This window comes from Balaenoptera physalus, assembly GCF_965194825.1.
Source record: "Balaenoptera physalus genome assembly, chromosome: 3".
NCBI classification, from domain to species: Eukaryota; Metazoa; Chordata; class Mammalia; order Artiodactyla; family Balaenopteridae; genus Balaenoptera; species Balaenoptera physalus.
The window spans coordinates 62,469,618-62,487,152 of NC_138890.1; the positions used below are offsets into that span (position 1 = coordinate 62,469,618).

General features: G+C 40.5%; 1 protein-coding gene across 1 annotated transcript; it reads left to right on the forward strand.

The window, feature by feature from the left end:
• Positions 1-3,674: 3,674 nt before the first annotated feature.
• Positions 3,675-6,852, forward strand: HNRNPA0 (heterogeneous nuclear ribonucleoprotein A0). Its single transcript, XM_082454672.1, has one exon. The coding sequence runs from the start codon at positions 4,361-4,363 to the stop codon at positions 5,267-5,269; it is 909 nt and encodes a 302-aa protein (XP_082310798.1). The 5' UTR covers positions 3,675-4,360; the 3' UTR covers positions 5,270-6,852.
• Positions 6,853-17,535: the final 10,683 nt, after the last annotated feature.

The following is a 17,535-nucleotide window of genomic DNA, read 5'->3' on the forward strand; positions in this document are numbered from 1 at the left end:
AAAGCATTTTATCAAGGGTATTGCTCTTAGATTGTCCAAGAGGGGACGGGGAGAGAGGCAAGTGCCTTTGAGTGGAAAAAGATGAGAGGAGCCCCAATAATGACATGTTGACATTATTGCCATTCTGTCAAGTATGTGGTTTAAAGTCAGACTTAATTTGATATGATAAAATAAGTAATATGACCTTTCACACATCATCATAATGGTGTAAGATTCATACCCAAGTACCAGTCATTGTTTTTCCTATACAGTATCAATTTAACTGCTTCATAATATTCTTACCTGAACTATTTATTTAATTATTTCCTTATTTGTTTAATTAGTTAGCTATTTGGGGGCAATTAGATAGTTTCCTGTTTTTTTTCTAGTTTAAACAGTATTGAGATGTTGTAGCTGAACTCTTACACAGATCCTCAATTATTTCCTTAGGATAAATTTCCAGAAGCATCATTGCTGGTTCAGAAGAATGGGTCAGATTTTAAGGCTGTTGATGTGAGTTGCTAAAGAGTCCATTAGAAAGACTGTACCTTATCACAAATGGCAGACTGCCCTTTTGGAAGGTACCTTGAGTAAATAAAAATGGAACATGTATTGGTTTGCTAGGGCTGCCATAACAAAATACCAAAGAATAGGTGGTTTAAACAACAGAAATTTTTTCTCCAACTTTTGGAGGCTGGAGGTCCAAGATCAAGGTGCCAGCAGGGTTGAGTTCTTCTGAGATCTTTCTCCCTGGCTTGCAGATGACCACCCTCTCGCTGCCTCTTCACATGGTCATTGCTCTGTGCACATATGCCCCTGGTGTCTCTTCCTTTTCTTATAAGGACACTAACCATATGGATTAGGGCTCCATCCTAAGAGCCTCATTTTAAATTAATCACCTCTTTAAAGACCTTATCTTCAATTATAGTTACATTCAGAAGTACTGGGGGCTGGGGCTTCAAAATATGAATATAGAGGGGAGGGTGGGGACACAGTTCAGGCCACAACAGAACTCTTAACTGCAAGAAGAAACTCTTGGATATAATAAAAAGTTGACTTAAAAAAAAAAAAAGCAGAGTTGCTGCTTTCTGAAAATATAGCTGGTCATAGTTTCCCCCTCTTCTTCAGCTCATTCTTTTTCCTTTTCTCTAGTTCTCTTTTTCTTTTTCTGGGTATATTTAGGTACAGTAAAATATGCCCTTTTTATTGTGCATTTCTATGAGTTGTTTAAACACCATATTCAATTAGGTTTTTGTAATCACATTTGCAGGAGGGATGGAAAACAAAGGTTGTCTAAATTTCAGTTATATTTTTAAACTTTTTTGTTTTGGAAGGCTGACATACCTGTAAGCAAGGTAAAGCCAAGAACCATACTCAGGCAATGATCTAAAAGGTAAAGTAGAAAAAAAAAATGTTTTTCTCCTGAATGATCTGAGGGGTAGGAAAGCGACAGCATCATTTAAGTGTTTATATAACACTGCTTATTCACTGTCCCTACCTTTACCAATCTAATCTCTGAAAAGAATCTAACATCCCAATTATCTTGCATTTATCCTAGCTTTCTAAATGTCTTTCAAACATGCTTGTGTTGTCTCCCATCATCCCTACCCTTCTATATGTAAGGCTTATACTAGACATACACTTCTTTGAAGCTTTCCTAGTCAATAGAAATTAAAATAATGGGTCCTCAATAAGGTGGTATGGAGGATTATTTCAAAACAATGTAGGAAAAAACTGTTACTTTAGAATTTACAGTTTAGATGGAAAAATAAGTTATGGTCTTATTCTCTTTCAGAAATTCACCTTTTACTGTTTTACATTTATTTGGATGACTCAAAAATAAATTTCTTCAGGTCTAATCTCTCATCTGAGCTATAGTCTTGGGCATCCCAGAAAACACTGCCCCATGAATATCCCAGTATCACCTTAAACATTAACAACTATGTTCATCATCTCCCCCACTTCCTCCAAAATAGTTTCTTTTGTTAGATTTTTCTAGTTCTATTATGCTGCAGTTTTTGGCTTCCAGATTTCAAACACTGGAATGCTTTTATTTCCCTCATTCTTTATCTGTTGGTTAGCAAATTCTGACATACCTGAATTGTGTTTTGTAATGACAAGGTAGTAGTTTCCTATTGTCCTTCTCTTTTAATTTTTTCAATGGCACTTATCACTAACATGCTGTATACCATTCTTATTTATTGTCTGCTTCTCCCCACAAGAATGTAAGTTCCATGAGGGCAGAGATTTTTGTCTATTGTTTACTGCCCTATTCCCAGCACTCGGTATAGTATTTATTGGATAAATTGAGTACTTACTATGTGCCAGGCACTGTGCTCTGTGTTTACATGCAGAATCTCATTTAATTTTTACCACACTGGGTAGGTGTTTTATGTTCTGATTTTCAGATAATAAAACTTATAATTTAATTTTAAAAAGGTTAGGTGACCTGTCTGAAGTCACACAACTCGGTGGTCACATGGTTAGTAGGTGTTAGAGCCAGACTATAGATTGTACCCAAACTTTGAAGCCTATCTATACGCCTTTGAAATAATATTCATACTCCTTAATCTAAATTTCAAAACATTCCATAATACCAATACCCTTATTTTACTTTTTTCTATCAAAAACCTCCTGATCCAGTCAAACTGGTCCACTCATTGTCCCTGGGAGCTTATAAATTTCCTCCAGATTTTGTTCAGATAAACTCCCTATAGAAATCTTATCTAGCCTTTGACTCTGCGATTCAGTGCAACTTCTACCTCTTTAATCATTTCTGAATACATTCCATTCCAGGATACAGTGAGGAATTCCTCTTCTAATTTACCACATGGTTTTTGGGCTTTCGGTCACATGTCTTACACCGCGTCGCACTCCTTGCATCTTGCTTGGCACACAAAAGTTCAATAAATGGAAGCCACTAACTTGCTTGCATTCCCATCTGGGTCCGTAAGGCAGTTCTCAGGGGTGCGTAATACTTTACATACAGTGTTCATGTGTTTAACTCCCTCGGCTCCCAGTCCGATTGGAAACGCCTTTAAAAACCTAACCTTTTAGTTGGGAAGGAAGCTCGCACAGATAACGTAAACATATAAAAAGATGTGTACACTAGGGTAATATGAAAATGTCCTCTGTCTGAATGCGCGAAGGGAGGCTGAGAGAGGTGTCGCGGGAGGGCTTCACGGACGGCCTAGGGGTGGCGGGGGTTTCGCACCACGCCTTGGTCGGAAAGTCTGGAGGCACGCTGCTGTCCTTCACATGGCCTCGGGCTCTCTTTTGCGCAGGGCCACGTGCCGGCGTTTTAGTCTAATCGCCGCTCGGGCCCACTATAAACGGTTAATAACCGCCTTCCCCGACTAGGCCTCTTCCCTCCATCTTTGTGCGGACGGGAGGGGCGAGGACGCCAGGTGTAGCGGCCCGGCCGAAACACGGCAAGTAAATCCAGACCCCCAATCTCAACAGTCAAGTTTTCAAAAAGCCCGCGCGTGGCGCCCCAGGCCGCATCCGTTGGGAACGGCCCCCAGCGCGTCCCCGGCTCGACCCCACCCCCCTTCCCACCCCGCGGCCAGCCCAGGGCGGGAGGAGGCGTGGGGGTGGCAAGCGAGCTCTGCACACTAGGGGCGCCGGGGCCAGCGCGCACCGGGGAGCGCGCCCGTCCAGCAGCTGCCGAAAACGGAAGTGGGTGCGAGCGGATCGCCGTGGTTGGCCGAGCTGACACGTCTCTCAAGGGGCTGGCGCGAACGCCACTGCGGAGGTTGGCGAGGGGATATGGCTAGGGGAGGGGGAAAATCACCGGGAACAGCCGCGGGGCTGGGGGCAAATGAATCGCAAAGGTTCGCTAAGTGCAGGGAGAGTCCCTAGTCAGGGCGCACTGAGGATCCCGGGGGTGAAAGCGGGGCGGTAGAAGCGGTGGCGGGAGCAGCGCAGGCCGATGGCTTGAATAGACCACGGAGGGCGGGGAGTCCGTGACCTAGAGCGGCGCGGCAGCGCGGTAGGCGGGACTAATGAGAGCGAGGCGGGGATTGGCGGGCAGCCCTGGGCTGTCGTACGTCCGCGGTGACGCACGCCTCGGCGAGGGTGCGCGCGCGTTCAGCGGCCTCTTTGTGTGGTGCCCAGATAGGGGAGCGGAGGTGGCGGTAGCGGCGGCCTCGCTTTCCTTTGAGTCTCCTCGGCTCGTCCTCTAGCCGGCACCTTTCCCCTTCCCTTCCCCTTCCTCTCTTCCTCTTTCCCTTCCCTTCCCTTCTTCCCTTCCCCGTCGGTGACCGGCGGGGGCGGCTCCAGCGACGGCTGGGCCCAAGCTGTGAAGAAGCCTTAGCCAACGATAACGGCGACGGCGAAACCTCGGAGCTCGCAGGGCGGGGGGAAGGCCCGGGCCGTGGAGATGGAGAATTCCCAGCTGTGTAAGCTGTTCATCGGCGGCCTCAACGTGCAGACGAGTGAGTCGGGCCTGCGCGGCCACTTTGAGGCCTTTGGGACCCTGACGGACTGCGTGGTGGTGGTGAACCCCCAGACCAAGCGCTCCCGTTGCTTTGGCTTCGTGACCTACTCCAATGTGGAGGAGGCCGATGCCGCCATGGCCGCCTCGCCCCATGCCGTGGACGGCAACACGGTGGAGCTGAAGCGGGCGGTGTCCCGGGAGGATTCGGCCCGGCCCGGTGCCCACGCCAAGGTGAAGAAGCTCTTTGTCGGGGGCCTTAAGGGAGACGTGGCCGAGGGCGACCTGATAGAGCACTTCTCGCAGTTTGGCACCGTGGAAAAGGCCGAGATTATTGCCGACAAGCAGTCCGGCAAGAAGCGTGGTTTCGGCTTCGTGTATTTTCAGAATCACGACGCGGCAGACAAGGCCGCGGTGGTCAAGTTCCATCCGATCCAGGGCCATCGCGTGGAGGTGAAGAAGGCTGTCCCCAAGGAGGATATCCACTCCGGTGGGGGCGGAGGCGGCTCCCGCTCCTCCCGGGGCGGCCGGGGCGGCCGGGGTCGGGGCGGTGGTCGTGACCAGAACGGCCTGTCTAAGGGCGGCGGCGGCTACAACAGCTATGGTGGTTACGGCGGCGGCGGCGGCTACAACGCCTACGGAGGCGGCGGAGGCGGTTCGTCCTACGGTGGAAGCGACTACGGTAACGGCTTCGGCGGCTTCGGTAGCTACAGTCAGCACCAGTCATCCTATGGGCCCATGAAGAGCGGTGGCGGCGGCGGTGGAGGAGGCAGCAGCTGGGGAGGTCGCAGTAACAGTGGACCTTACAGAGGTGGCTATGGCGGTGGGGGTGGGTATGGAGGCAGCTCCTTCTAAAATTTTTTTAATGCCTGGGAGTGGCTATAGGGGTAGCTGTTTTCAACCACCCAACTAGGGTCGATTCCTAAGTCCTTTCCCCTCCCACCGCCTTCCCCATTTTGCCCTTGGGGAAGCCACTTCTAAGGCTGCTCACCCTTGGGGGTGTTGCCCTGTTTGCCTGCCACCTCCCTTGTCTCCCTCTGAAGATGGACTTGGCCCCACATACACATTTTTGTGTTACAGTCATTGATGGACTCTATTTTTTTATTATTACTTGGACCTTGGTCGTTTTTATACTAGCAAGATGTCTTGTTTTAATTTGTGTTTTTTTTGGGGGGAGGGAGTGAACTTGCTGATTCTGTAGCAAAACCTGGGCGGGGGTTGGGCGGGTTAGTTTACTTTGTTGTAAGGACTTGATATCTGGCTACAGCGTTTTCTATGAAATCTCTTTGGATCCCATGCCCGAAATTTGGAAGCATATGTACAAAAATCATTTTTACGTTTTATTTTTAATAAATCATTGTGTTTGACCGTACATGTCTAACATTTTTTTCTAGGATCCATTCCGTACCGTTTTAAGGGATGTTAGTTGAAAAATTTTCTTGTTAATTCTTAATTCTTGATGTGTACTTCGAGAAACTTTTAAAAGGTCCTGTGGGTTGTTTTTTTTTTCTTCTTGCTGTTGCCCTGGTAGTGACGTGTTGAATTTTATCCCTTACAGGTAAAACTTTTGAAGTGGTGGATGTGGCTTTTTAAAATTTTTAGTTTCTTTGCATCCATCTCTTGTACTAAATAATTTGCTTATCATCTTGACATGGTTGATCACTTCTTTCTATGAGAATTTACCTCAAAGTATGTACCGTGTAGTTCTAAAGAAATAGTTTGTATTAAGCATGTGTTTTCATTCATATAAACTGTTTAAAAAATTTCATTTGGCCTAGTTTCATCCCTCTTACTGGTTTGTCTGTAATGAATGGTTACAAATAAGGGTTATGTTTTATCCTCAAACTAAAAGCGTTTTTGTATTTTCAGAGCAGGTTTAGACGGTTTTTCTTTTTCCCCTCTAGCTGAACTGTTGTCCCTACGGAAATCCTTCCCCCAACCTTTGTGGCACCATCTATTGGCAGAATGGCAGTATATCTGCAAAAGAATTCGTTTAAAAACTTGTTTAGGACAGTTGCGTCACATTTAGAAGTTTTGCCATCAAAAATCTGTGCAGACTTTGGTTATACATTTACTTGTAACTAAGATGGGTTTTACAGGAATGTAGTTAACAGTCAATATCACAATTGCCCTTTCTACATGAGATTTGAAAATGTAAACTGCTATGCATAGCTTGGGCAGTGGCCCCATATTGCTATGACGACTAATGAACCAGCTTCGTGTACTGGTATCTTAGGTGCAAGTTGTAAAGCAAAATATCTGTGTTTTCTGCTTGGTTAACAAATGTATATTTGTAGCCCTTTCATGCAATAGAATTCAAGTTGTTGTTTATAAAAAGCAAAACAAAACAGTGATACAGGAGAAAATTGCCTTCCTGGATAGACGTATAGAATAGCAACGTTTATGGATATCACAAATAAAGAATTCAATTCTTTACATGATTGAGTGAGAGTATGTATAACCTGGTGGTTGGGTTCAGAGTACCTATTAATCTAGTACCTACATTTTGATTTAATGTTATGGTAAAATATTCGACTGGAGTTTTGTGGTTGAAAGCCCAAAGCTAGCTGTATTAAGCTTTCTGAAGGGAGATTACTGGGCTTTAAAGCAAAAAAATATATTGACCCTTTTTCTCTTAATTCTTGTTGCTGTATATTAAGATTTAATTCTTGCCAAAATTTTTTTGTTCTAATTGCTAGGGTTCTGCTTTCAGGAGACAGGAAGAACGGTCAAGATTGCTAAGATGCTTAAGGCTGCTTAGTAGTCACTTTGACAAAGGGTAGCTAATACTTGGTACAAATACTTAAGTACCTCTACAACAAATGGGATAGTTATTTTTGCCTATTGAATAAATAAACAATATAGTCAAATTTTGCACTCACATGGTTTTACAATTTGCTTAAATTTCTGTTTTTTACTCTTAGTAAAATGCATCATACTGCCTTTCTTCGTGTGGTAATTTGGTCCAGCTTTTGGGGGGGGGGTCCTCTAAGATACAGAAAATGATATGTGTAAATTTTTTATCATAATTATTACTCTGCTTGTATTTTACTCAGTTTTAAGGGGAAGATCTGTTTCTTTTGGTTCAATTGGAATAGTCCACCTTTTGGAGGGTTTTCAAAGTGTAGTAAGGTTACTGTCATTTTGTATTTCCAACGTAGTGACTTGTAAAAAAAATTATGTTAAAGGATTTTCTCTTAATTAGAAAAATGACAGCGTTCTGTTCATGGCATATTACCACTTCATTGTCATGTATATACCTTTACAAATTTATAATCTGGATTGGTATTTAGTGAAGGAAAAAGTAGTGGTATTTAGTCTTCCCGGAATTCCTCTTGTCAATTTTATGCAAGCATTTTTGGCATGTGGGACTTATTTATTCTTATGTTTTGATTTCTTTCACCTGTGAGAACTATCTGAACATTATTACTTCAAATTTAATTAAGACTTCATGGGAGGAGGTGGTACAGAACCTAATCAGTATTGAATATAATTTTTGTGCTATGCTTAAATTTAATTTGAAAGATTAGAAAAATAAAAATGAACTTTTTTTTTTGTCTCCCTATCGTGAAGAACTTTTGCATTTACAGTGTTTTTAGTATAAAGTCAATGGTAATCATTAGTTGTGGTGGTTTAAAAGATTGATAGTAATTTCAAATATTAAAAAGCTTGCAAATGGTTAACGTTCATAGTGATAACAAATCAGGATGATATACTGATTGTTTCCTCCTATAACTTAGTGATTTAGAACACAGATTTCATATTTAAACCTTCACAATGAATTTTTGTTTTTAAGCAAGTTTAAAGGATTGAGGATACTTAAGAATTTGCTATTTATGATTATTTCCCTCAAGACCAGAAATGGCAGTGTCAGTTATTTGATTTGTAGGCTTATGTATCTTTTAAGTGTGCTTAATTTTCTCAAATTTGAGAATTTGCATTTTAAGCGTTGTATGTCGTTGCTGATTGAAAGTGGGCATTTGGATGTTGAATTGATTTAAGCAAAATTGCATCTAGATAATGTAAGGATTATTCCCCAAAAGACAGTATTTGCACTTAGAAGAGGTAAGTCTCTTTCTGGAAGAAATTCCATTTTAACCAACTTACTGAGTCAGTGTTAAGATTTTGGTCACTGGGAAAAATTATTTCTTTTCCCTGTTTTAGAAGGCTTTATTTTTTTTCTGAAGCAGGGCAACAAAGATTGCCTCTAAACCAGTGTAAGACAATGCCTTTTCCTTAGTGTCTTATTGCAGATTACATTGCTGTGCCTTTGTCTGATGCTTTCTATTAAAAGTGAACATACATTGTAAATTTTTTTTCCAATAAAAAGTCCCTTCTGTGTTATTTTAAAAAGTATAATACTGCATATTTGGATTGTATTTCAAGTCACAGAAAATACCAGTATTACTAGGAAATAGAAGAAACAAATGTTACTGAATCTTCTTGAGGCTGGTGTATTTTCAAAAATTAGTAGAATTAAATACTTAAATAACTGCTTGTAAACCAAACTAAACAAAGAATGAGTAAAAACCCTGCCAATATGAGCAAACTCTCTTCTCAAGGATAATCCTTGTTAATAGGCGTATGTTCAGCTACGTCTTTTTTGTATGTACCTACATTAATTTTTAAAAGTAGGATTATATAGTTTTGCAGTTTATATGTATATCGACATTATATCAGGGCAAATAGACCTTTCTCATCCTTTTTAATGCCTGTATAATGTTCCATAGCATGGCTGTACCATAGCTGTTGATGGACATGAGGCTTCTTCCTTCTCTTGCTGTTACAAATAATGCAGTGATTGTTCTTGTTGCACATCATGTTCTTGCTCATCACATACACACTTAGTTGATGAGATGGCTACCTTAGAGTTAAATGCGCTAGATAATGAGAATGCAGCAGTTCTCTGGTATCATGTATTTTTTAGTTCTCAGTGTATATTCAGGGAAGGATACATGCTCATTGGCAGCATTGTTAAAGCCTTAGGGTACATTCAACTAAAACATTTTACTGAAAAACTTCAAAGCTAGATTATACATGATAAAACAGTTAATGACCTATGAAGACCATTATATTGTTCCTTCCTGTTTTCTCCCAGTACCTGTAGATAACCTATGTTAACAGTTTGTCTACTTCTAGTTCTTTTTATTTGCAGGGAGGTACATTTATCTTTTTTTAGGAACAAGAATTGAGTCATATATACATACATATATATATTAACTTCATTGAGTCATGTCATATATACATACACATATATATTAACTTCAAAGACACCCATATCTGTACATACAGCTCTGTCTCATATAACTGGTATTCTATAGTGGAGAGGCACTATAATTTATTGATTAGCATGTTTCCATATTTTCTCTGATTATAATTTAAAACTACTTTTGCAGGGCTTGTGTTGCAATTTGCAATGTACCAAAGAGGATCAGCCCATGCTCACAAGGTACCCATAGGTTTTGTTTGAGTAGCGAGAATTTAAATAATCATGATAGAGTGTGAACATTTTAGTCAGAGATAGGTATGAGCAGTAGTGATGACTTTTTGTGGGTCACGAAAAATGTTAACATTTGGACTAGTCTTGACATTAGGACTAGGTAGATGAGTTGGCAAAGGGTGTTCCACAACTTATGCCAAAACACAGAGCATGATGTATTGGGCTCCTTACAGTTTTTTCTTAGATTGCTGGACCACGAAGACTTTAGAAGCACATCATCCATTTTTATTTTGCATTATTTTATGACTCACGATTTTTGCTAAGCATTAATAGAATCAGCTTAAGGGAGATGGGACATATTCAGTGATAGAAATACAAATCAGTTGAGATCTTCAATGGGAAGTGATGATCACTATATTAATGAATATTTCTGTAAGGAGTGCAATTCATAGTTTGGAGACCCCCTTTATTAAACCATAGTTAACAGTATTCTCACTATTCTTCCATTTTCTTCCTTTAATATGTCTTCCCTATATTTTGACTTATTAGCTGATTTTAAAATATAGTTTCGTTAGTAACTTTTGCAGTAAAGTTTCTGATAAAACTTAATTTGCTATAATTGAAAGCAATATGTACTGTAAATTTTGTTTTAAAAATTAACAGTTGTATAATTTGTGGGGAGGCAGGGTTAGTTTGAAGAATAATAAGTGGGCATGAATTATTAGCTTCAAATTGAATTTGAGTTTAGCACATCCTGAATGTTCTTGGTGCTTAAATATAGTCTCTTACTAAATATAATGTGTGGAAGTATCTCGTTGGGAAATATGATTTATTGCTCATTTTCAAGAGGGGCACGCAACTGGTTTGGGAAAATTAGTCTTTGACATTTGGAGCCTACTTGTGGGTGAACTTCAGATTCTTCCTAAATGAGAAGTTAAATGCTACCAGATAAAACATTTATCATAAAAAAGGAGATATCAGAAAGCTGCTTCTGAGAAAGGAATCCCATATTAGGAAGACTAAAAAGGGCAGTTGAGTCTCTTATGTACTGACCTATTCCATATACTTTTTAAACTTGCACCTGGAGCTGAATGATTTGAATCTTCAGAGGAAAAAAGGGTTCAAGAAGATTCCTTTTTTTTTAGTTCTGTGCTCCGTTCTTTACTCAGGCAGATTTTCTTTGGCCTCTTTGATTCTTTTACCACTTTGTAAGGTTTGCTTAAAAAAAAAAAAAAAAAAAATCTACCTGTAATGGGTTTGTGTCATCGTCTCCTGCTCTAAAATTATCTGATGTGAACTTGTACCATTTGGACAGTATGCTTATTTCCCAGTGTTTACTGTCAATTTCATTAGGTATTGATTACCTTCTTCATGCAAAACACATCTAGGATCTGGAGATACACAGCTGTGAGTCTAACACGATTCCTGTCTTCATGTAACTTGCGTTCTGTTGGGAATTCTGTTTCTTTTGAAATCTTGCATCCTTTTCAGCATCGAGGCATCATCTCAGATTGTTCACACCATACAAACAAATAGTCCCATTGTCATTTAGTATATATCCTCTGATTAAGATTGTCTCACTCCTTCATTGGTTACTTGTTATTTGGATACCATATGAAAGGTATATTTTTTTCTTTGATGCTTATGTTGCAAATGTAATTTGCCTCAGTAGGCATCTGATTTAGTATTTCATAGTCCTTAAGGACATAAATTTTGGTATCAAGTAGAACAGGTTCTTTTCTTGACCCGGTCACCTTCTTGTTCCATGACCTTGAGCTAATTGGCCTGAACCTCAGTTTCCTTGTCTTTAAAAAGGAGAGACTACTATTAATACCTGTCTCACAGAGTTGTTGAAGGAATTCAGTGAAAGAATACATGTAAAGGGCATACTATCATCTCTGGTATATAGTAATTTTAATATTATGACTTCTGATAAGGGATGTGACTGACTAGCAAAAGGTGTACCTTTTTTTCACCCCCACCTCAACCACAAGGTATTTGCAAAGTTAACGAGGTGAATGAATAACTATCTTAAAGTAGTGACATACGTGTGTAGTCCTAGAGCACTCAGTATCTGAGGTTTGGTTTTTAACCTAGGCCTTGCTCTTGATTTGCTGGGTGAGCTTGGATGTGGGAACCCTCTATACCTCTGCTGCTTCAACTCTAGTAGGAGAGATATGAACCGTGTTAGCTATGTGTGTTTATTTGTTATTATAAGAAAGATATAAATAATGTGTTGAGAGTGACTTCCAGGTAGGAAGAAAGATCAGGAAAAGCATTGTGGTAGATGTGGTATTTAACTTAAAAAATTGGCCACATAGAGAAGGTGAGGGGAGAAAGAGGTAATTTCAGGTAGAGGGACAAATAGGCAGAGATATGGGGCATATACAGAGAACTATGCCTACTCTGTGCTAAACATTGTGCTAAGTACATTTACAAATGTTCTCACTGGATCCATTCAGTAACCTGCTTCACAGGTAAGGTAGCTGAAGCTCATCTCAGAAAGGTTAAGAAACTTTCCCAAGGCCACCCAGCTGGTGAAATGATTGAGCTGGGAGTTGAATCCAAGTCTGACTGATTCCAATGGCCATAGTCTGCACAAAACCTCTTTACAAATGAAGCTTCCAAATACAAGTGGCTAATTTGTATTAAGGGTAAAGGAGAGTTGTGGGAAATAAATTGGGAAAAGTCGGGACCATATTACTGAGGTCTTTGAGTAGTCTATCTGGCGGTCGGTGGAAGTAACTAAAGGTAGTGAGACTGTAATTTAGAAAGATTAATAACACTGAGCATAATAGATGGCATTTGAGTGATGTTTCAGGTGGTAAGGCCTCTAAGACAGCTGATGTTAACCAGGTAAGAAAATGAGAGCATGAACAAAGAAGTAGTACTGGCAATAGACTGAAAGGGAATTTGAGGGAAGTTGTGAAAGTATAATTGGCAAATGATTGGATATGGGGGGCGGAATAAGGAAGAGGGAGTAGTTGAATCAGAATTGCTGTGTGAGTAGGAGGATGGTGATGTCACCGAAACTGGGAAGAGGAGATTTAGAAGGAAGGTTTGAACATAGGAAGTTGAAGATGCTGGTAAACACATTGAAGCACTGTGTCTTTTGCAGAAAGCTTTACAAAATGGTTCTCTCTACTGGATATTCTCTTTTTGCCCTTCCTGTTTCACTCCATACCTTTCTGTTCCTCGCTTTGTGTTCTTGGAAGGTTGATTCTTAAAGAACTGTATACTCTCTTCTTTGGTTTCATGTTGAGTTTGGACAGTGGGAGAAACCAACAGGAGGTCTGGAGAGTGACAAAAAGGTGAGGTCAAGATATTTGTTCCCCCTGTCCCCCAAGTACACATGCTCAACAAACAGGTTATCGGGGGCTACAGGTGTGCTCCAGTGGCCCTCCCTTACAGCTCTGGGTCTTTTCTGGCTTCTGGTAACCACTCCATCCTATTGCTACCTCAGGCTCCCTTTTTCTAGCCCCAAGATGGTTCACCAAGCCTTGTTGGTTTTCCTTAACTGTGCCCACATCCTTGTAAATAGTTCCTTTTATTAAAACTCTTTAATAACCCTGTTTGTGCCATCTGTTGTCATCCTTTCAGTGAAAAAAAATCGCTTCCACGTTTTCTAATGACTTGATCTCTACCACCAGACTTGAAGATCTAGCTATTTGCACTAAGTTACTCTCCCCACCCGTCATGAGTTTTCCCACATTGTTTGAAATTCAGTGTCTCCCTGTCTCCTACTATGTCAGGTTAAATGTATGACTTCTCTCCTTCGTGATTCAGCTGGAAATGCAGCAGTGAACAAGAGACAAAAATCCTTGCCCTCAGTAGAGCTTATATTTTAGTGGGGGGAGATAGATAATGAAGCATAATAAATTCTATGGTATTTAGAAAATGATGTGTGGTATAGAAAAATTAGGGTAAGGAGCTGGGAGTGCTGCAGGGCAGGTTGTTTGTGAAGGTAGTGCAATTTAAAATGGGGTGGTATGGGTAGTTCTCTCTGAGAAAGTGGCATTTGAGCATAGACTTGAAGGAAATGTGGGAGTGAGCAGTGTAGATGTTTAGGGGAACAGCATTTCAGGGAGAGGCTTAGGAAGAGCAAAAGCCCTGAGGCAGGATTGTGCCTGGACTTTTTGAGGAAGAGCAAGTTGGTCAGGGTGGCTGGAGTTGAGGGAAGAGAAGCAAAGGAGTAGCTGATCACAAAAGAAAGGGCTTTGTAAACTGTTGTAAGGATTTGGGCTTTTACCACATGATTGGTGAACCATTTCACAGTTTTGAGCAGAGGAGGATCATGATCTGCCTTGAATTTTAAAAGATTCTCTCTGATTTTCTCTTTCTTAGAACAAAATTTCTATTCCTTTAGTTGTTATGGTTGGTTTCGATGAGGGTTTATGAGAAAAGCAATCAGAACAATTTGGATTAAGGTGTAAAAAGACCCACAATCTCTTTAATTCTATTATAGGCACCTGCTTTTTGGAGAGAGAGATTATTCTTTTTGACTGAAATGAATCTTTAATTGTGATATGCTGTCTTTAGAAGGAACTCCTTGCAAGATTGGCCCTTGCCTGGGCACTTGGATTTAGGGAGTGTTCCCACTGTTCCCTGATGAAGATGGTTCACGGTGTCTAGACTGTGCAAGCAGTATGATTTATGCTAAATACCGCCTTCCTTCTGGGACTCTAGAGTTTTGATAGGTGCTAGGCAGTGGGTACCTATAAAACTTGGGAGTACTTAGTCCTTGAGCAGAAACATGACACACAAGTGTATTCTGTGTGACCCCTCATGGTCAGAGAGAGCATAAAGAGGCCTGCACTTGGGTTCCTCCAGACTGTCTGTGTCTTTTCTCCAAATGATCCTACTGTGTATCTTCACTATGTGTCTGTAATAAACTGTATCTGTGAGTGTAAGACTTAGCAGTACTGAGTTCTGTGAGTTCTTTTTAGTTCATCTCTGAACCCGGTGTTGTACTTGGGAACCCCTGAAACAGGGTTTTTTTGGTGTGTGTGTGTGTGTAACCAAGTTAAGTGGAAAACATCAGGTTGTGGGTAGAAGTTGCAGTTTTGGAAAACCTATCACATAGGTCAGTCAGCTCTGTGTCTAGTGGAGAGCTCTTTTGAGCAGTTTCTGCTTTGTTAATTCCTTTCGTTTTTCCAAAAGCTCTAGGTCTTTTCATTATTGCAGCTTCTAGCAGTTTTGAGCATGTGGAGACTCACTGCCACCATGTAAATCCTTTGTAAGCAAGTTTATAAAAAGGACTGCCTTGTAAAGATCTTTAAAATAATCTTAGTGAAGGCAATTGTTGACATAGGCACCATAAGTAATTCCTTAGGGAGGTAGGAAGTACAGCTACTAGAAGCAACAGCATCTGACAACAGGTGTAGGTATGTCAGTATGTTAGAAGGATCACACTTCGTTTGCCTGTATACACTGCAGTGAAATGTGTAAAAAGGTGGTCTGATTTAACTGCTTTGTATTACTCCCCTTGGAAGGAAGTTATTCTGTTCTCATCATGAAGTAAGATTTTGGTATGGAGAATATGAAACGTGGGTCACAGAAGGGAGATTGTGGCAAAAATGCCCATTTGACATACCTCTTCTGAATTTTATTTATTGCTGACTTCAGAGTCACAACCAGTTCCCTTCAAATCTCTGGACCCATATATTCATGAGCTTGAAAGCTTTTATTTTCATTTGGTGGAACTATTTGTTTGCTTCCCTTCATTTGAGTTTAATCACAGTTTTGTACTTTTATAACTGAAATTGCAGACAGTAACTTCTCCATCAGGCTGGAAAAGATGATGAGTGAGGAGGGTAAATATGGATTTATTTGGTAGGAACCACTAAAGTATCCATACCTTTTCTCTAGCACTCCAATGCTAGGAATTTAACCTAAGAAAACAATTCAGTGAAAGAAAAACAGTCATTGCACAAAGATGGTCATTATAACATCTATAGCAAGAGATTGGAAACTGATGTAAATGTCAAACATTAGGGAAATGTTTACTAAATTGTGCTCTGTGAAAATGTGGGATATTAAAAATCCATTGGCCATCAACAGGTGAATGGATAAACAAAATGTGGTATCTATATACAGTGAAATATTATTCGGCCATAAAAAGGAATGAAATTCTGATACATGCTACAACATGGATGAACCTTGAAAACATTATGCTAAGCGAAATAAGCCAGACACAAAAGGACAAGTATGACTGCACTCATCTGAGGGATCTAGAATAGGCAAATTCACAGAGACAGAAAGTAAAATAGAGGTCACCTGGGGCTTGGGGAAGGAGGGAATGGAAAGTTACTGTTCACTGGGTACAGAGTTTCTTTGGGGATGATGAAGAAGTTCTGGAGATGGAGAGTGGTAATGGTTGCATAACATCGCGAATGTACTTAATGCCACTGAATTGTGCCCTTAAAAAAGTTGATGTAAGCAACTATACTCCAATAAAAATTAATTAAAAAAATAAAAAATACCTGCAAAAAATAAATAATCTTGTTGGCAAAAAAAAAAAAAAAATGGTTGACATGGTAAATTTTATGTATATTCTACCACAATAAAAATTATAATAAAATATGCAATAATAATATGTATTTAGTGTAATATAGTATGTCAGTGTATTAAAGTAGTGAGATTAAACAATTAACCCTTTTAAATTATTTTTAAAAATTTTACGTGAAATCATGACAAATTGAAATTATCCAGTTGCAACTATTTACACTTACGAATACTTTTTAAAAAAAAAATTATTTATTTATTTTGGCTGTGTTGGGTCTTCGTTTCTGTGCGAGGGCTTTCTCTAGTTGTGGCAAGCGGGGGCCACTCTTCATCGTGGTGCGCGGGCCTCTCACTATCGTGGCCTCTCTTGTTGAGGAGCACAGGCTCCAGACACGCAGGCTCAATAGTTACGGCTCACGGGCCTAGTTGCTCCGCGGCATGTGGGATCTTCCCAGACCAGGGCTTGAACCCGTGTCCCCTGCATTAGCAGGCAGATTCTCAACCACTGCGCCACCAGGGAAGCCCCCTTACGAATACTCTTTTTAAAGCTCCATGGAATTATTTACTAAATTCACAACTTTATATCTACTCCTTGTGTCCTACTCCCTCCTTCCTCAAACTGGAAGCTGTCTCTTACTCCACTGAATTCCCATAGTACCTTTTCTTCATTTCTCTTGAGTCTCTTGTTTTCTACCATTATTTATATGTGTCCATGTGCAGTTTCCCCAATCAGTTTGTAAGCTCTCTGGCATTCTGTTCTTGTAGAATTTATGTGGCAGCTTCCTGGTACAGCCCATCACATAGAGTAAGATATTCAGTGAGACTGAATTATAAGCATGCAGTCGTATGAAGGCAGAGAGTGACCAGAATGTCTGAGCATACTTTCTCATGGGTTTTACATTACTTTAACCATGTGCCTGCCTCAGTTCTCTGTACCTGCTAGATGGGCAGACCTGACCTCACCCACATACGCATCCCTGTATTCTTGACTTTGGGGCTATGTCTCATCTGTATTTTACCTCTTCATGTAAAAAACAGCTCAGCTTTCTTTGTAACCAGAAAGGAAAGGACTAGAGAGATGAGCCAGGGGCAGCAGATAGAGGACTGATGGAGTCAATTTAAAGTTGCAAGTACCTATGAAAAAGTTGTAAGTAGGAATTAATACTTATTCTTGAAG